The 21,542-nt window shown below is 38.6% G+C and overlaps 1 protein-coding gene across 3 annotated transcripts in view; it reads left to right on the top strand.

Moving 5' to 3' along the window:
* The window catches only part of LOC121376989 (keratin, type I cytoskeletal 9-like), a 33,089-nt gene extending 20,732 nt beyond the window's left edge, over positions 1-12,357 (top strand). For all 3 annotated transcript variants that reach the window (XM_041504811.1, XM_041504812.1, XM_041504813.1), the window contains exons 11-17: positions 691-741; positions 1,952-2,077; positions 3,465-3,664; positions 5,311-5,335; positions 6,881-6,995; positions 7,534-7,591; positions 10,971-12,357. In XM_041504811.1, the coding sequence (XP_041360745.1) occupies positions 691-741; positions 1,952-2,077; positions 3,465-3,664; positions 5,311-5,335; positions 6,881-6,995; positions 7,534-7,591; positions 10,971-12,024 (1,629 nt within the window). In that variant the 3' untranslated portion in view covers positions 12,025-12,357. The remainder of the gene's footprint in view (positions 1-690; positions 742-1,951; positions 2,078-3,464; positions 3,665-5,310; positions 5,336-6,880; positions 6,996-7,533; positions 7,592-10,970) is intronic.
* Positions 12,358-21,542: the final 9,185 nt, after the last annotated feature.

Below are 21,542 nucleotides of genomic sequence, written 5' to 3'. Positions count from 1 at the left end.
CATACTATGTATAGACAAGTTTGTTTGTTTGTTTTGTTTAACGACACCACTAGAGCACATTGATTAATTAAGCATTGGCTATTGGATGTCAAACATTTGGAAATTCTGACTTGTAGTCATCAGAGGAAACCCACTACATTTTTCCTAATGCAGCAAGGGATCTTTTATATGCACTTTCCTACAGACAGAAAAGCACATACCATGGCCTTTGTCCAGTTGTGGTGCACTGGTTGGAACGAGATGTGTAGATGAAGTACTTCATTGGTAGTCCCTTGCAGTTTTCTAAACTTTGTTGCTCACAAAACTTTCTAGATTTACAGTGTGCCTATAGTCCTTCTCAGCCTCCATGTAAGTTGTTTTTTTTGTAAATACTTTCAGATTAGTTTGACATATGAAGAGAAGTAAAAGTGTTTTGAAAATAACAAAAATGTAGCATTTATTTGTGTGCAGTTTTAAAAAAATTGGTTCATAATTTAATAAAAAAAATTGTAATATATACCATAGTAATAAAAAAATGTTTACAACATTATGGCCACTGGGGTGGGTTTTTTCTTTGAGAATCTAGGAGAGATTAAAAGGTATTGATGTTGTCACTAACCTGACTACATTTTGTCGTGGCTTTTAGTTTGTAATCTGTTTGTTATTTGATTTGTTTCTCGAATTAATTCAAGTGAAATATGCAATTTTCAGAACAAAGAAAAGAAAAAGAAGATTCAGGCTGAAGAGAGAAAGAGAGAGAAGGTATGTTCATCCTTGTCTGAATTTATAAAATATTAATCAAGCTTCCATTTCATATCAAGTTGATGTCTCAAATCAACTCATTTTTCTCATGGTCCATTCCTTGATGTGTTGAGGTAGCTTGCATGTCTCAATGACTTGGAGAGCTATGCCAGCTGAAGCATCAGCTCCTGGTAGGTTCACCCAAGCTGGACTGGTCAAAGGGATTAGACTAATATGAGATTTGACTAAGAGAGATTAGACTAATATGGACTGGACAGACAAAGGACGTGAGTCGAGAAAGACAACTGTCTATGAGAAGCAAACTCCAAAATCAAAACAGGGCTGGAGAGGCTCAGAATCCTAGTAAGGAAACTCTCCTAGGAGAAGGAAAACTCCAAACTCAAACCAAGTCCACTGAAGTCAGAGTACAGAAGCTATGCATAAGCATTAGCATGGAAATCGAAAGGAAATGTCTGTACATGCACCCAGGTCTGTGATCATGATCAAATAATTTTTAGTTGTCACAAGCTTTAGTGAATGACAATGAAAAGTAATCGATTTTAATTTGTATTACTGATCTCATTTGGTTGATGTTCCTGTAAGATTGTAGTGCGCCAATCGATGACGTCACAAAGTGTTACGTCCCACTTGGCGTTCTGGTATCACTTTAATATGTACCCAGATATTTTTAACCATATGGGTAATAATGAGCCTTCTTTTAACTTGGTTTCCAAGTGGTGTAAAACAGAATCTAAAGTTGCAAATGTGACATAAATAGAGATTATTATACAAGCTTGTGTGTCGTACTGATTTTACGAGTGACACAAATTTCCTAACATGAGTTTCGTACGTTTCACATGCGAGTAATAATTTCTTTATTATCCACATTATCCAAAATAATAATCATTTTCGATAAGCATTTACATTGATGTCGTTTCACAAAAGTACGTCATTCGTGGTGCACGCGAAATCATTATACACATGTGGGTCATACTGATTATATTTCCCTGAATCTCTTGAACTATGTTGATAATATTATAGTTTTTTAGGCTCGAATAATACCGAAATAGCTCAGTTGACAACAAGTGTGGAGCACAGCTCTGTCAAGCTGTCTCATACCGAAAGGGAAATAGTGCATCTTGACCATTCATCTCATCCTCATCCATATGTATTTGTGATGTCCTGATTTTTTTTAACCTTTTTTAAATGTCTTCTCTGATGTTTTATTCAGGAGATATTGGAAATCCGAAGAGAGCTGGAGAGGCAGGAGGAAATTAAAGCACAGAAACTTGCCCAGAAGAAGGAACAAGAGAAACGTCTAGCTGAGGAACGTCGGAAGCGAGAGGCAGAGGAAGAGGTAAAACTTGGAATTGGAGTATTCCCTAGCAATCTGTCGAGTTCAGTCTTCTTCTGTCACAGAGGCTGGATTTAGCTCAATCGGTCGAGTGCTCGCCTGAGGTGCTGGCTTTGCAGGATTGAACCTTTTTCGGTGGATCCATTTATTTGATTGGGATTTTTTTCTCGTTCCAACCAGTGCACCACAACTGGTCAAAGGCCATAGTATGTGCTTTCCTGTCTGTGGAAAAGTGCACATAAAAGATCTCTTGTTGTGTTAGGAAAAATGTAACGGGTTTCCTCTGATGACTACCAGTCAGAATTGCAATAGCCGATGATTAATTAATCAATGTACTCTAGTGGTGTCGTTAAACAAAACATACTTAGTTGCTTCTGTCACATCACATTTATCTAATGTTGGGTGCAAAAACCTAATCTAGCGAGTTTGGTTATGTGAATTGTATTGTGTAATCGATACGCTAATAGTAAATCATGTATCATTCTGTTCTACATATAAAACAAGTTGATTTGCAAGTGTTATAGTAGTAGTTTTCAACTGTCTAACATTAGTCTCGAAAATATTTTGAAATAGTTTGCAACTTTTAATTACAAACTATTCACAATTTGTTAAATTTGCATAACCACGATATTAACAGAACAGCTATTTTCATAAAACACTGGCATAGGAAATGGGGGGTGGGTGGGGTGAGGGGGCATGCAACAGCAATAGTTTTTATATATTATGTGTGTGTGTGTGTGTGTGTGCCACTTTGGCACCTTCCAACACCCGTGTAAAATATTGTGTCCTAATAAAAGGGTCTTTTTTTTTTCTTATGCCCGACTTTGATAGGTTGTATTATGATATGATGTCCTAATGCCATACCTTAAACTTTTCGTTAGCGAAGCATATTTTTGTTATCAGTTTGACTATAATGTATACCTACATTTCACGCATTATTGCACATTAAAGGAAATCATTGTCCGGACCATATCTTCCTTATCAATTTGTGTAGGATCATCCAACCTTGCATTCAAGCTCAACTTGGGATGGTTGCATATACTATAGTTATAACAGGTCACCACCACATACTTTTGACAGGTATATTATATAACTTTTGACAGGTATATTATATAACTTTTGACAGGTATGTTATATAACTTTTGACAGGTATATTATATAACTTTTGACAGGTATATTATATAACTTTTGACAGGTATATTATATAACTTTTGACAGGTATATTATATAACTTTTGACAGGTATATTATATAACTTTTGACAGGTATATTATGTAGCTCACCGGTACTCTCTTTTTTGTTATTCTTTTTTTTTCATTGCCATAACAACCCCAAAACTGGTAGAAATTTTAAGTTATGTATGGCCTTCACAGCTGTAATCATTATTCTAGGAACGAGAGATGGAGAGACTAGAAATGGAAAAAAAAGAAATGGAAAGAAAAGAAATGGAGAGAAAAGAAATGGAGAAAAAAGAGATTGAAAGGAAAGAAATGGAAAGAAGAGAGATGGAAAAAAAAGAGATGGAGAGACAAGAAATGGAAAGACGTCAGGAGGAATACAGGAAGGCTCAATTCACTCAGGACTTTCAAAAGTATGGCTTTAGTTACCATGACGATATGATTGTCTGATTTAGCATGCCATTGTTCAACATTTAGGATACTGCAGGCGAGATACCTTGTGCAACATCACTCGAGTTGGGATGGGATGGGAACTCTATTTACGTGCCCATATCCACAAGGTTCAGGCACGCCCACCCCGGACTTAGCCTCTGACTTTGCCAGTGACCAGTTCCGGGGCAGGAGGTCACTCAAGTTAACACACTGTATACTGCATGCATTGCATTAATAGACTCTATCATATGTGGTCACGTGGGATAGAAAAAAAACACCTCAGGTGGTGGAAATTTAGACCCAAGACGAGGCTTGCCAAGTCCCAGGGTCGAAAGTTCAACCACCGAGGGTGTACTTTTTCTATCCCACATGATTGCATATGATGGAGTCATAAACCATTATTTTACACTAACAAAGATGGCTAAAAAAGTAACTTCTTTAGTTGACCGTTTTATCATAAATAAACTACACTTTCATATTTGCTGCGTCTGTTTCATGTGTTAAATACAATTTAACACTACAAATTAACAAGATAACTTTTATAATGAAGGTTTTAATAACAAAATATTGATCTAAAACTAATCAACTCACATTGATATGACGTCATATATTACTGACGCTGTAATACTCCCCATGTTAAATTTAATGACGTCATAGCCCATGCAAGACAGATTTATTCCGCATGGGCTGACGTCATGGAATGGGCCTGTCTCGCATGGGCTGACGTCATGGAATGGGTCTGTCTCGCATGGGCTGACGTCATGGAATGGGTCTGTCTCGCATGGGCTGACGTCACGGAATGGGTCTGTCTCGCATGGGCTGACGTCACGGAATGGGTCTGTCTCGCATGGGCTGACGTCACGGAATGGGTCTGTCTCGCATGGGCTGACATCACGGAATGGGTCTGTCTCGCATGGGCTGACGTCACGGAATGGGTCTGTCTCGCATGGGCTGACGTCATGGAATGGTCTGTCTCGCATGGGCTGACGTCATGGAATGGGCCTGTCTCGCATGGGCTGACGTCATGGAATGGGTCTGTCTCGCATGGGCTGATGTCATGGAATGGGTCTGTCTCGCATGGGCTGACGTCATGGAATGGGTCTGTCTCGCATGGGCTGACGTCATGGAATGGGTCTGTCTTGCATGGGCTGACGTCATGGAATGGGTCTGTCTTGCATGGCTAGGGATGGGAGAATGACCAATTCTTTATTCGTGCCATTTCTGATGCGCAGTCGGTCTGGGATCGATCCCCATAGGTGGGCCCACTGGGCTATTCTTCATTCCAGCCAGTGTTCACAACTGGTATATCAAAGGCTGTGATATGTACTACCCTGTCTGTGGGATGGTACATATAAAAGATCCCGTGCTAATGGACAAATGTAGCTGATGGTTAGTTTATCAATGTGCTCTAGTGGTGTCGTTAAACAAAACAAACTTTTTCATGCAGTTTCTTACATGGCTATGGCCAGAAATAATAGAACATCCAGAAATAGCTTTTATAAATATATGTTTAAATTGATCTTTTATGTGCTTGATTACTTGATATTTTGGATATAAAGACATGCTATGAAAATATATCTACTGATATCATTTATTTTAACTTTACTTTTTATAATTTCTTTTTCAGAGTGGATAAGAAAAATAAAGTGAATGTAAGTTGCTTTTTGTATTGAAATTTTGAATGCCTTTTGTTAAGTTGAATTTCATATTTTCGAAACTATCTTAGCTTTACAAAATCGTAAAACCATCATAAGCTATGACGTCACTATGGTTTGTGCTGTAGTGACGTCATAGGCTATGATGGTTTTACGATTTGGTAGCTCTAAGATCAGTGTTCGAGATTAAACATTTTGGGCAGTATCCCAGTTGCATACTAACATTTCACAATCTGGTATCCCACCTGAGAATCTAGTATCCCACTTAAATGAAATTCATAAATAACATCTTAACAAACATGGACGACACTGTTCTCGTTCCCAATCTATTGCTACGCTGCAATCGAAATCGCGGAATTCGTGAAATTCGCAATCAAACGGAATCGGCAAAAATAATTGCTACATCTATTTTTAAGTAATACTAACATAAATTAATATTTAGCTGTAATCTATAAGTGTTTATGATATTACTAATAATAAACCTACCTGTATCAATTTTCTGCATATGTGAAATCAATACCTCAAATAAAATTTGAAGGGAGGAAACATCCAGCAAAAACAATATTGACTTCCCAGTTTATTGCTACACTGCTATTGCTCCAGTGTAGCATTAGATTGGGTTCGAGTTGGGGAAGATATTGTTACGGCATAGCATTAGACTGGGTACGAGTTGGAGGAGATATTGTTACGGCATACTGTTAATAAAAACGCAGGATTAAAAAAACAAAAAACAATCTTATATGGTATCCCGGTGGGTACTGGGTTATTGAAGTCTGGGATCCAAAATTAAATTCTGGTATCCCCAGGATATCGGGATACCGTTAATCTCGAACACTGAAGATTACTTCGAAAGTATGAACCTAGTTGGACTTCTGTTGTGATAAACAATTATAAAAATCAATTGACTATTTCATGATTGTAATTGTCTGTACAATTTGAACGCTGAAATTGATGTAAATATGCTGGGGTTTGGCTTTGTTTTCTTGTGTACATAAAAAAAAAGGTATATTAAATGGTTATTAATTGTAAAATTAGCAATTCGTAGGGTGTTTCCCAGTCAGCATGACAACAGGTACATAGTCCTAATCAGGCTTTCTGCCAAAAGATTATTTCAGGGTATGTAATAAAAATAAAACAGGTCTTAAGTACCCTTTTTAAGGGGTTATGGGTTAGAAATCTTTTGAAAATGGACACTGAATTTCATGAACTTTCACAAATTTTAAACAACAATTCTCTTATTGTAATTTTTTCACTCTATAAAAATGTAACCATTAATTTCCAAGATTTTAGGGTATGTAATGTTATCCATCGTATCCTCTGGCAGAAACCTTACTAATTATTGAAATCTTCCATAAGTTCAGACAATTCTAACCAGTTGTATAATCGTGATCGGTAAAAGTTTTCTAGAGTTGTAATTCGCATTTCATGGTTGGTATAACACAATGGTATGTGCTGTGCTGTATGGTACATGCTGTCCTGTTTCTTTGATTGTGCAGACAAAAAGATCCTTATGCCCAGATTAAAAGTTTAATTTCGTTTCAGAAAACGAAACCAATGCGACCGTTGAAGAAGTTTCCGTCTGGTAACAAGTTTAGTGTTTTAGCCGATGTCGATGACGAAACTCTGCTGCAAACCATGACCGAGTCAAAATCTACCGGTGAGCGAGTCAATTTTGGGAGGTTATAGAATTGATATATATTTCTGGTACAATTGTCACTCATAAAAGAAACTTACACATTATGCCAATTATGTTTTTAGGGTATAACTTAGCCCAGTGGTAAAGCACTCACTTGATGTGCGGTCGATCTAGGATCCCTGTCAGTTTGGAATTGATCCCCATCAGTGGATCCATTGGATTATTTCTTGTTCCAGCCAGTACACCACGACTGGTATATCAAAGGCTGTGGTATGTGCTATCCTGTCTGTTGGAGGGTGCATATAAAAGATCCCTTGCTACTAATGAAAAAAGTGTAGCGGGTTTTCTCCGAGACTGTCAAAATTACTAAATGTTTGACATCCAGTAGCCGATGATTAATAAATCAATGTGCTGTAGTGGTATCATTAAGCAAACAAACTTTAACAATTATTTTTTGTAAAAACAATATTCTTCATGAGTACAGGCAGATACAAAATCACAGCTATAGCCTTTACTAATACAGTTAAGTAGCCTTATTAACAATAACTTTTGTTTTCAGGTGTTGGTGAAAAGCGTGAAGCCACAAAATCTAAGACAATATTTGATATTGAGTCGAGGTTAGTAGCTATACATATACAGAACTTTACATACATTGTTTTCACTTCCTATTTATTGCATGAGATTATTTTGTGCGGTCTCGTGGGATGTTCTTTGGCAAAATAAATAGGAAGCAAAAACAGAATATGTGAAGTTTTTTAATTATTACATACTCTCTTTTATTTTCTGCAAAAAATATTTTTAATTTAACGTCATAACTACACTTTCATAAATCTGTGATCAACACTCCTTTCATGAATTTACTTAACGTTAATAATCAAACTCTGCGGTAACCTTGTGTAATGTTTCAACTATGACGTGATGTAACTGGTAATTTATATGAATTTACTTAACGTTAATAATCAAACTCTGCGGTAATCTTGTGTAATGTTTCAACTATGACGTGATGTAATTGGTAATTTATATGAATTTACTTAACGTTAATAATCAAACTGCGGTAATCTTGTGTAATGTTTCAACTATGACGTGATGTAATTGGTAATTTATATGAATTTACTTAACGTTAATAATCAAACTGTGGTAATCTTGTGTATGTTTCAACTATGACGTGATGTAATTGGTAATTTATATGAATTTACTTACCGTTAATAATCAAACTGTGGTAATCTTGTGTAATGTTTCAACTATGACGTGATGCAATTGGTAATTTATATGAATTTACTTAACGTTAATAATCAAACTGCGGTAATCTTGTGTAATGTTTCAACTATGACGTGATGCAATTGGTAATTTATATGAATTTACTTAACGTTAATAATCAAACTCTGCGGTAATCTTGTGTAATGTTTCAACTATGACGTGATGTAATTGGTAATTTATATGAATTTACTTAACATTAATAATCAAACTGCGGTAATCTTGTGTAATGTTTCAACTATGACATGATGTAATTGGTAATTTATATGAATTTACTTAACGTTAATAATCAAACTGCGGTAATCTTGTGTAATGTTTCAACTATGACGTGATGTAATTGGTAATTTATATGAATTTACTTAACGTTAATAATCAAACTGCGGTAATCTTGTGTAATGTTTCAACTATGACGTGATGTAATTGGTAATTTATATGAATTTACTTAACGTTAATAATCAAACTGCGGTAATCTTGTGTAATGTTTCAACTATGACGTGATGTAATTGGTAATTTATATGAATTTACTTAACGTTAATAATCAAACTGCGGTAATCTTGTGTAATGTTTCAACTATGACGTGATGTAATTGGTAATTTATATGAATTTACTTAACGTTAATAATCAAACTGCGGTAATCTTGTGTAATGTTTCAACTATGACGTGATGTAATTGGTAATTTATATGAATTTACTTAACGTTAATAATCAAACTCTGCAGTAATCTTGTGTAATGTTTCAACTATGACGTGATGTAATTGGTAATTTATATGAATTTACTTAACGTTAATAATCAAACTCTGCGGTAATCTTGTGTAATGTTTCAACTATGACGTGATGTAATTGGTAATTTATATGAATTTACTTAACGTTAATAATCAAACTGCGGTAATCTTGTGTAATGTTTCAACTATGACGTGATGTAATTGGTAATTTATATGAATTTACTTAACGTTAATAATCAAACTCTGCGGTAATCTTGTGTAATGTTTCAACTATGACGTGATGTAATTGGTAATTTATATGAATTTACGTAACGTTAATAATCAAACTCTGCGGTAATCTTGTGTAATGTTTCAACTATGACGTGATGTAATTGGTAATTTATATGAATTTACGTAACGTTAATAATCAAACTGTGGTAATCTTGTGTATGTTTCAACTATGATGTGATGTAATTGGTAATTTATATGAATTTACTTAACGTTAATAATCAAACTCTGCGGTAATCTTGTGTAATGTTTCAACTATGATGTGATGTAATTGGTAATTTATATGAATTTACTTAACGTTAATAATCAAACTCTGCGGTAATCTTGTGTATGTTTCAACTATGACGTGATGTAATTGGTAATTTATATGAATTTACTTAACGTTAATAATCAAACTCTGCGGTAATCTTGTGTATGTTTCAACTATGACGTGATGTAATTGGTAATTTAAATATCACGTAAGTAGCAAAAAGTCCAGTAAAACTAAAAAGAGAATTCCCCATTTAAAAGTTTCAGACCAGAACGCACATTGCTCTTGTTTGAAAATGTCTTTATCACTATAGTGAGATAAACTTTGTAGTACCTGGGGAACAATCTGAAATGTTTGACATTACCTAATACAGTGGTCTTAACCTTTAGACTACTGGATTAATTTTTAACAAAAACCACGTTAAGTGGGTACAAGTTTATAATTTTTACTCACATATATTCACTTAAATGTTTTATAAATACATAAAATAAAGTCCATATATGAATCGGTAAGTATTATTTTTGTGGGGTTTTGTAATTTTTATGATTTTTAAATCAGTTAATGGTGATTAAAATTTGGCAAAAAAAATGAAAAAGTTGTGTTTACTTAAGGGCATTTATGGCCAGCTGTCCAGTATTTATGTCCATTATTCCCGATAACAGTGGTTTTCTGACCCAATTTTTTTTATAAATCCGAACTACGTTTCATATTGCAATATTTGGTGATTTTTGTTGTTGGTAAAACGATCAAATTTATTATCAAATTAGCTATCACTATCAGCTATCGATCCCTGAAAATGACCACAATGTGCCACCATTGTTGTCAAGCGAAAATACTTGCCGAAAACCACTTTTTGAACTAAAAAAAATGCAAGGTATTTTCAATTTAAAAAATCAAAATAAAAGCCACCATTTTGAAAAGAAATCTTTTTTTCTTTTATTATATTTCCGTTTCCGGTGAGTGCTGTGTGCAAAACGGCGGGAAATATGAATTGGTGAATGCACTGTATGCAGTATACAGTATGTCGACTGGCGTGACGTCGGGTGAGATATCTCGCCTGCAGTAGTCAGAAGGTTAATTAGCATTGTCTCACTCCAGCCAGTGCACCACAACTGGTACATCAAAGGCTGTGGTATGTGCTATCCTGTCTATGGGATGGTGCATATAAAAGATCCCTTGTTGTTAATCGAAAAAAGAGTAGCCCATGAAGTGGCAACATCAGGTTTTCTCCCTCAATATCTATATGGTTCTTAACCATATGTCTGACACCATATAACCGTAAATATTTTTTTTAAAATTGGCATTGTCTTCAGTGGACCCATTCTCCAATTGTGTTTTTTTCCCCATGACCCAACTAGTGCCCACTGACTAGTGGTATGTGCTATCCTGTCTGTTGGAAAGGGCATATAAAAGATCCCTTGCTGCTGATGTGAAAATGTAGCGTTTTCTGTTTATAACGAAACCACTCATTCATTGTTAAAAAATGTTGTGTATGTTTTTACAGCATGACCATGGACGCCCTGGACGATATATCCGACAACGAGGACCTCCTGCTGTTTGCATCAAAGAACTCGTTCTGGTGTGACCCGGCCATGTCAGGGTCAGGGTCATCTGCAAGTAAGCAAGGTCACGGTCAACCAGAGAAAAGCTCAGGAAGACCTGAATCCGAGAAACAGAAAAACAAGACGTTCACGTTCGAGGCGTCAAACCGGAACTCTAACAACGCGTACGGGAAGCCGACACAGGGCCAGGGCAGTACACAGTCTGGTTTCCATGGAAATGTTCCGCAAGCGGCTACGTCCACTCCGGTGATGTGTTGGGCTGATGAGATGGACGACGTTGATGACGGCGCCATATCGGGCAGCTCACCAAACACTGGCGACAGTCTCAAACAGCAGCCCAACGGCAGCTACTACAACAATGTTCGTGGCAGCAGCAATAACAAACAGGCTAACGGCTTTAGGGGATATGGAGGAAATAACAGAGGAGCTTCTCGAGGCTATGGCAGAAATAACGGAGGTGCTGCAGCAACAAGTAGAAACACCACTGGTGCCTCTCAAGGTTATGGTGGAAATCACAAAGGTGCCTCGCAGAATTATGGTGGAAATTACACTGGTGCCTCTTGGGTCAATGGTGAAAATAACAGTGGTGCCTCTACAGGTTATGGTGGAAATAACCGAGGTGCGTCACAAGGTAACGGTGGAAATAATAGAGGTGCCTCTACAGGTTATGGTGGAAATAACAGAGGTGGAAATAACACAGGTGCACCACAAGGTTATGGTGGAAATAACAGAGGTGCCCCACAAGGTTTTGGTGGAAATACCAGGGGTGCTCAAAGAGGTTATGGTGGAAATACCCCTCGTGGGAACGGAGTCTTTCATAACCAACAGCAGAGCTACTATTCCGGTGGACCTATCCAGTATTCTGGTGGATATGGCAATCAGAATTTCAGTTCTGTCGGAGGACGCGGTTTTCGTTTTCCTAATTCGAACCAACAGAGGCCTTACGGGGCGCCCCAGCAAGGGTATCCATTTGCCAACCGTTTCACTTATTATTGATTGTGGTGTTTTCTAGACCGTATATCTAGTAATGCCAATTAGAACTTTCAGGTATTGAAATAAGTATAGTGTTCGGTGACTGATTGTAAACAGGTTTAAAATTTAATTTAAAAATGATGGTGGCTAATACGGCTAGTTATAACAAATTGTTACTGACCCTTTTCAAATTTCAGCAGCCCCCAAATGATTGAATTAGCATTTTGATTATTTAATATAGTTTATGATTATGTTGGAAAGATACATATTTTTCTGCTGTGGTATGAGCTATCCTATCTGTGGGATGGTGCATATAAAAGATCCTACTAATGCTACTAATGGGAAAAAAATGTAACGGGTTTCCTCTCTAATTAGGACTATGTTTGACATGCAGTAGCCGATTATTTTAATTAATCAATGTGCTCTAGTGGTGTCGTTAAGCAAAACAAACTTGAACTCTTGACATGTGGTAACTTGGTAACCTGAATGACCGCACCCGTCTTATTTCGATACCTGAACTACTATGTTAAACACAGTGCTAATTGTCCACCTTATTTACCATATTGTCCAGGGCCCCGTTCCACAAAGCGATCTTAGCGCTAAGATCACCTTAAGTGCATATGTCAGCTGTGCAGATACGGTGATCTTAGCGCTAAGATCACCTTAAGTGCATATGTCAGCTGTGCAGATACGGTGATCTTAGGGCTAAGATCGCTTTGTGGAACGCGGCCCAGGGCTTGTTTTTGTAATATCAGAATGACCTCCCCATACAAGAATTGTCAGTGTCAAGACTGTGATATTTTTAAGTATCATGTATTTTTCATGGTGTATTACATGTTTATAAATATTACTGCACTGCATACATGCACAATCACTAAAAAAAACCTTTTATTATTAGTCAAAATCTTAATTTTAATGATGAAGTAGAATCATGAAAGTTGGAATTTGCTTGTTTCACTGTCCTAGGTAATAATAATCATGATAGTACTGTAAATATATTTTTTTCTTTGTAGTTATTACTATATTTGTAAGAGATGTTAAGAGTGAGAAGACTACACGAGTGAACAATGATATCAACCAGCAATGTTATAGGCCAATGATTAATTAATCCATTAAATTATAGCAATCCTTAGTTGGTTTATGTGTCCATAATTCCATGTTTCTTATGGTCCAGCCAGTGCACCACGACTAGTACATCAAAGGCTGTGGTATGTGCTATCCTGTCTATGGGATGGTGCATATATAAAAGATCCCTTACTGCTAATCGAAAAGAGTAGCCCATGAAGTGGTGACAGCGGGTTTCCTCCCTCGATATCTGTGTGGTCCTTATGCCAGTTGGTGTTCCAAACTAGTGACTGGTGATGGGGGAGGGGTATTGTGGTGTGTTAAGAAATGTTGTGGGGGAGGGAGGGAGGGAGAGAGGGAGGGTGGTGTCAGGTAAGAGACATGTAATGTTTTTAAAAACAATTGTCTCTTTTTTTGTTTATAAAGTAAAATACAGCCAGTCCTTGATGTTTTGTTTTTTAACAAATGATTTTCTGTCTAGTATTAATTATTACGCCTAACGAAGATAAATATAAACAGAAAATCGAGTAATATTGGTCAAACTATGTCGTAATGACAAGAAACCTGAGGGGTGTATTGACAAGCATTACTTAATTTCAGAGCGGTGTAGGTGGTTTTAGCCAGGCTTTCTGCCAGAGGGTAAAATGGGTATGCTGCCATACCCAAATATTTTGGCAGCTTTTTTTTAAAGTTAACCTTTTGACAAAATTAATTACTCTTATCATTAGTGTATGATTTTCTTAACCCTAACCCTAAACGTAACCCTTTTTCTTTCAGGGAGAGGCCCCCCATAACCCCTGTTGACTGTGGTAGGTGGGTGTATTGACCAACATTACTTAATTTTGGAGGGGGTAGGTAGTTTTAGGCTAGGGGTGTGTGTATTGATAAACATTACTTAATTTTGGAGGGGGTAGGTGGTTTTAGGCTATGGATGTGTGTATTGACAAACATTACTTAATTTTAGAGGGGAGTAGGTAGTTTTAGGCTAGGGGTGTGTGTATTGACAAACATTACTTAATTTTGGAGGGGGTAGGTGGTTTTAGGCTAGGGGTGTGTGTATTGACAAACATTACTTAATTTTAGAGGGGAGTAGGTGGTTTTAGGCTAGGGGTGTGTGTATTGACAAGCATTACTTAATTTTAGAGGGGAGTAGGTGGTTTTAGGCTAGGGGTGTGTGTATTGACAAACATTACTTAATTTTGGAGGGGGTAGGTGGTTTTAGGCTAGGGGTGTGTGTATTGACAAGCATTACTTAATTTTAGAGGGGAGTAGGTGGTTTTAGGCTAGGGGTGTGTGTATTGACAAACATTACTTAATTTTAGAGGGGAGTAGGTGGTTTTAGGCTAGGGGTGTGTGTATTGACAAACATTACTTAATTTTAGAGGGCTGTGTAGGTGGTTATAGCATTATAAACTAACATGGGAACAGGATGGGTATTTAAAAATGCCAAATTTTGTTTTGGTTAAATTGTTAAATGGCCTCTTAGAATCAAACTCATTATTAATTATATTCATTTAGCATATGCTGTATCCTTGGCCTTGACGGTGTCGTGGTTACGCCATCGGACACACGGCTGGTAGGTACAGGGTTCGCAGCACGGTATCGAATCTCACCCAATGGGCAGGTGTAAGACCACTACACCACCCTCTTCTTTCTCACTAACCACTAACAAACTAACAACTAACCCACTGTCCTGGACAGACAGTCCTGAGGTGTGTACCCATGACAGCGTGCTTGAACCTTAATTGGATATAAGCGCGGAATTAAGTTGAAATGTGTCCTCAGATAAGCATTCCCTACCCTTCATCTACCACTCTACAAAACAAGCAAATTAACCGGTGATATTTTGCAGAGTAAAATCTTGCTGTAGCATTCTGTGTTGTAAATAGTGTCTATAAATCTTTACTAAGTATAGTGAGATAAAAGTGCCATGTTTCTAAAATGGTTTTCATTTGCTATTTTCTACATGTTTTTCGATGGGTGTAGCTTGTGTGGTGGTAGCGTGTTTCCTCTTTTATCAAGTGTCCACATAACCATGTATGTTAGAAACCTTTACCAAATATTCGTAGTTTGAAATGTGCCGAGATGTTAAACATATACTTTCCTTTCTTCTCTCACTCTCGACCGTGTTAAGACACCAAATGGGCCGAGATGTTAAACATATTCTTTCCTTTCTTCTCTCATTCTCGACCGTGTAAAGACACCAAATGGGCCGAGATGTTAAACATATTCTTTCCTTTCTTCTCTCACTCTCGACCGTGTTAAGACACCAATGGGCCGAGATGTTAAACATATTCTTTCCTTTCTTCTCTCACTCTCGACCGTGTTAAGACACCAAATGTGCAGAGATGTTAAACATATTCTTTCCTTTCTTCTCTCACTCTCGACCGTGTTAAGACACCAAATGTGCCGAGATGTTAAACATATTCTTTCCTTTCTTCTCTCACTCTCGACCGTGTTAAGACACCAAATGGGCCGAGATGTTAAACATATTCTTTCTTCTCTCACTCTCGACCGCGTTAAGACACCAAATATGGTCACAGAGGCGGGACTTAGCCCATTGATGAGGTGTTTGCCTGATATGCAGTCGGTCTAGGATCGATCCTTGTCGGTGGACCAGGGGCGGGACGTAGTTCAAAGCTTAAGTGATCACCCGATGCACGGTCGGTCTGGGATCGGTGGGCCCATTAGTCTATATCTCGTTCCAGACAATGCTCGACAACTGGCTGTGGTATGTACTATCCTGTCTGTGGGATGCTGCATATCAAAGCTCGTTTGCTGCTTATCAAAAAGTGTAGCCCATGTTATTGTGCATATATATTTGGTAGGCCCATTGGGCTATTTCTCATTACATCCAGTGCACCACAGTTGGTGTATCAAAGATAATGGTATGTGCTATCCTGTCTGTGGGATGATGCATATAAAAGATCCCTTGCTACTAATGGGAAAATGTAGCAGGTTTCCTCCGAGTCCAAATGTTTGACATCCATTTGCCAATGATTAATAAAACGAACTGTAGCTAACATCTCTTTAATGTTTGAACTCATTTCAATATTTTTGTCTTAAAGGCACACAATTCTTTGTTGGTCAATATTTCAGGCTAACAGTGACTTTTACGGTGGTCAGGTTTTTTCCATTTAGAATATTATCTTTTTATACTGATGTTTTTGTTATTTAAATACATTATATGTGTGTACACAGTATCTGTAAGCAGGTTTTTTTGTTTTGTTTTTTTACATCAGTAATATGTGCATGCTTGTTTATTGCTGTCAGACATTTCATGACATTGTGTAAATTGTTTTTATTATGTTAACAGGGTCATAACTAGTCTGTGTTAACTTGTAGGTGGGTGGGGGCATGTTGTAGTTAAAAACATTCACAAAACAACAAGAACACAGTAACATAGGGTGTTAACTTTTTTCCAGGTAAATCAAAAAGGGAACTTTTAAAATAAAGAGCTTTTTTTCCTCTATTTTTTCACACCACCCCATCCAGGCCTCTGAAATTTTTTTAATTTGCACAATCCATTTCATGGGTTGTGCAAAAACATTCAGTTAACCCATTCTCTCAGTGTAAATGATGTCTTAAATTTGGTGTCCTACGCTTACCTGATACGCGGTCTATCTAGGATCGATCGCCGTTGGTGGACCCATTTGTGATATTTCTTGTTCCAGCCAGTGTACTACAACTGGTGTATCAAAGGCCACAGTATGTATTCTCTTGTTTATGAGATGGTGCATATTAAAGGTCCCTTGTTACTAATTAATTGAAAAGAGTTGCCCATTGATTGGCAAAAACGGGTTTCCTCTCTAATTGTCTGTGTGATCCTTATCTACTTATCCGACGCCACATAACCATTAAAACAATTAGTGTTGAGTATGTCGTTAAACAAAACACTTCTTTCTTTGTTTCCTTTGATGTCATAAATTGCTTGCAAATAAAAAAACAGATTATTCAAAACTAGACTTGTGCGAGCGACGATCGTTCTCGCAATTGTTAAGAATCCTGCCACCCCAGCTAGATATGACCTTTGTTAACAGGTATATTATAACTGTAGATAGATTTTTTGGGGGGCAATAAAGAATACTAGTAGGATGTACTTCAAAGTGCATAAAAGAATATGTACCATTTACATTGAGAGAAATAAATAAGGGAAAACATGGTATTAAATACCAAATTTATTTAACTATTAGTCTCAATGAACAGTAATCTTTATGAAATATAAAAATGTGATGTCAGGCACGTGTGCATGGGGTGGGTGTCGAACACCATGCCCCTGCCACCCCACCCCACCCCACCCCACCCACTCGAGCAGATTTTCTTTCTTTTTTCAATACGTTTTCTGGGAGAGCATGTCTTGACCCCACTATATACTTCGCTCGCCAGTGTTTGACTTCCTGACTATGGTTTTGCATCTACCACCATAGTTGGACACCCAATAGCCGATGTATGTTTTGGTGCTGGGGTGTCGTTAAACATCTATTCTATTTTATTCCTGACTCTGGAGGAGGGTTGCTGTTGCAGTCGCCCTTAGCATTGGTGTGATCCCAGGGCCAGACGTAGTCCTGTGGTAGAGCGCTCGGTCTATGATTGATCCCTATCAGTGGACCTTTTGGGCTATTTCTCGTTCCAGCCAGTGCACCAAGACTTGTATATCAAAGGTTGTGGTATGTGCTATCCTATCTGTAGGATGGTGTATATAAAAGATCCCTTGCTACTAATGGAAAAATGTAGTTGTTTTCTCTCTTTTACTATATGTCACAATTACCAAATGTTTGATATCCAATAGCCGATGATTAATAAATTGGTGTGTTCTAGTGGTGTCGTTAAACAAAACAATATTTAATTACCAAATCTTTGACATCCATTAGCTGATGATTAACAAATCTGTGTGCACTAGTGGTGTCGTTAAACTTTTTTGGCGTGATCTCTTATTTCTTTCCAACAGTCTAGATGTAGTGGTACGTGAGGGTATTGAGACAGTACACTGTGTGTACATGGTTATTTTTCTCTCAGATCATTTCAACACTAATAAACAACTATTTTGTAACAGTGAGTTGTTATTTTTACGCCTTCTAGTGAATAGATAATTCTGCTTCTATACATGTAGGTAACCACAACAAAATGATGCATTCTGGACTTGGGCCCGTGCTTATAAAACTTGATGCAATCTGGACTTGGGGGGGGCTGTGCTTATAAAACTTGATGCAATCTGGACTTGGGACCCGTGCTTATAAACCTTGATGCAATCTGGACTTGGGGGCCGTGCTTATAAAACTTGATGCAATCTGGACTTGCGGGCCGTGCTTATAAAACTTGATGCAATCTGGACTTGGGACCCGTGCTTATAAAACTTGATGCAATCTGGACTTGGGACCCGTGCTTATAAAACTTGATGCAATCTGGACTTGGACCCGTGCTTATAAAACTTGATGCAATCTGGATTTGGGGCCCGTGCTTATAAAACTTGATGCAATCTGGACTTGGACCCGTGCTTATAAAACTTGATGCAATCTGGACTTGGGACCCTTGCTTATAAAACTTGATGCATTCTGGACTTGGGGGGCCGTGCTTATAAAACTTGATGCATTCTGGACTTGGGGGGGCCGTGCTTATAAAACTTGATGCAATCTGGACTTGGATCCGTGCTTATAAAACTTGATGCAATCTGGACATGGGGGGGGGGGGGGGGGCCGTGCTTATAAAACTTGATGCAATCTGGACTTGGGACCCGTGCTTATAAAACTTGATGCAATCTGGACTTGGGGGCCGTGCTTATAAAACTTGATGCAATCTGGACTTGGGGCCCGTGCTTATAAAACTTGATGCAATCTGGACTTGGACCCGTGCTTATAAAACTTGATGCAATCTGGACTTGGGACCCGTGCTTATAAAACTTGATGCAATCTGGACTTGGATCCGTGCTTATAAAACTTGATGCAATCTGGACTTGGGGGCCGTGCTTATAAAACTTGATGCAATCTGGACTTGGACCCGTGCTTATAAAACTTGATGCATTCTGGACTTGGGGGGCCGTGCTTATAAAACTTGATGCAATCTGGACTTGGGGGGGCCGTGCTTATAAAACTTGATGCAATCTGGACTTGGGGGCCGTGCTTATAAAACTTGATGCAATCTGGACTTGGGACCCGTGCTTATAAAACTTGATGCAATCTGGACTTGGGACCCGTGCTTATAAAACTTGATGCAATCTGGACTGGGGGGCCGTGCTTATAAAACTTGATGCAATCTGGACTTGGGGGCCGTGCTTATAAAACTTGATGCAATCTGGACTTGGGACCCGTGCTTATAAAACTTGATGCAATCTGGACTTGGGACCCGTGCTTATAAAACTTGATGCAATCTGGACTTGGGGGCCGTGCTTATAAAACTTGATGCAATCTGGACTGGGCCGTGCTTATAAAACTTGATGCAATCTGGACTTGGACCCGTGCTTATAAAACTTGATGCAATCTGGACTTGGGGCCCGTGCTTATAAAACTTGATGCAATCTGGACTTGGGACCCGTGCTTATAAAACTTGATGCAATCTGGACTTGGGACCCGTGCTTATAAAACTTGATGCAATCTGGACTTGGACCCGTGCTTATAAAACTTGATGCAATCTGGACTTGGGGGCCGTGCTTATAAAACTTGATGCAATCTGGACTTGGGCCCGTGCTTATAAAACTTGATGCAATCTGGACTGGGGGGGCCGTGCTTATAAAACTTGATGCAATCTGGACTTGGGACCCGTGCTTATAAAACTTGATGCAATCTGGACTTGGGGACCCGTGCTTATAAAACTTGATGCAATCTGGACTTGGGACCCGTGCTTATAAAACTTGATGCAATCTGGACTTGGGACCCGTGCTTATAAAACTTGATGCAATCTGGACTTGGGACCCGTGCTTATAAAACTTGATGCAATCTGGACTTGGACCCGTGCTTATAAAACTTGATGCAATCTGGACTTGGGGCCCGTGCTTATAAAACTTGATGCAATCTGGACTTGGACTTGGGGATGCAATCTGGACTTGGGGCCCGTGCTTATAAAACTTGATGCAATCTGGACTTGGACCCGTGCTTATAAAACTTGATGCAATCTGGACTTGGGGGCCGTGCTTATAAAACTTGATGCAATCTGGACTTGGGCCCGTGCTTATAAAACTTGATGCAATCTGGACTTGGGGGGGGCCGTGCTTATAAAACTTGATGCAATCTGGACTTGGGACCCGTGCTTATAAAACTTGATGCAATCTGGACTTGGGGGCCGTGCTTATAAAACTTGATGCAATCTGGACTTGGGACCCGTGCTTATAAAACTTGATGCAATCTGGACTTGGGACCCGTGCTTATAAAACTTGATGCAATCTGGACTTGGGGGGCCGTGCTTATAAAACTTGATGCAATCTGGACTTGGATCCGTGCTTATAAAACTTGATGCAATCTGGACATGGGGGGGGGGGGGGCGTGCTTATAAAACTTGATGCAATCTGGACTTGGGACCCGTGCTTATAAAACTTGATGCAATCTGGACTTGGGGGCCGTGCTTATAAAACTTGATGCAATCTGGACTTGGGGCCCGTGCTTATAAAACTTGATGCAATCTGGACTTGGACCCGTGCTTATAAAACTTGATGCAATCTGGACTTGGGACCCGTGCTTATAAAACTTGATGCAATCTGGACTTGGATCCGTGCTTATAAAACTTGATGCAATCTGGACTTGGGGGCCGTGCTTATAAAACTTGATGCAATCTGGACTTGGACCCGTGCTTATAAAACTTGATGCATTCTGGACTTGGGGGGCCGTGCTTATAAAACTTGATGCAATCTGGACTTGGGGGGGGGGCGTGCTTATAAAACTTGATGCAATCTGGACTTGGGACCCGTGCTTATAAAACTTGATGCAATCTGGACATGGGGGGGCCGTGCTTATAAAACTTGATGCAATCTGGACTTGGGGGCCGTGCTTATAAAACTTGATGCAATCTGGACTTGGGACCCTTGCTTATAAAACTTGATGCATTCTGGACTTGGGGGGCCGTGCTTATAAAACTTGATGCATTCTGAACTTGGGGCCCGTGCTTATAAAACTTGATGCAATCTGGACTTGGGGCCCGTGCTTATAAAACTTGATGCAATCTGGACTTGGACCCGTGCTTATAAAACTTGATGCAATCTGGACTTGGGGGCCGTGCTTATAAAACTTGATGCAATCTGGACTTGGGCCCGTGCTTATAAAACTTGATGCAATCTGGACTTGGGGGGGCCGTGCTTATAAAACTTGATGCAATCTGGACTTGGGACCCGTGCTTATAAAACTTGATGCAATCTGGACTTGGGGGCCGTGCTTATAAAACTTGATGCAATCTGGACTTGGGACCCGTGCTTATAAAACTTGATGCAATCTGGACTTGGGACCCGTGCTTATAAAACTTGATGCAATCTGGACTTGGGGGGCCGTGCTTATAAA

The sequence above is a fragment of the Gigantopelta aegis genome, chromosome 7, assembly GCF_016097555.1.
Source record: "Gigantopelta aegis isolate Gae_Host chromosome 7, Gae_host_genome, whole genome shotgun sequence".
NCBI lineage: Eukaryota > Metazoa > Mollusca > Gastropoda > Neomphalida > Peltospiridae > Gigantopelta > Gigantopelta aegis.
Note: the sequence above shows the minus strand (reverse complement) of the source record. Positions and strands in the feature narration are given on the sequence as shown.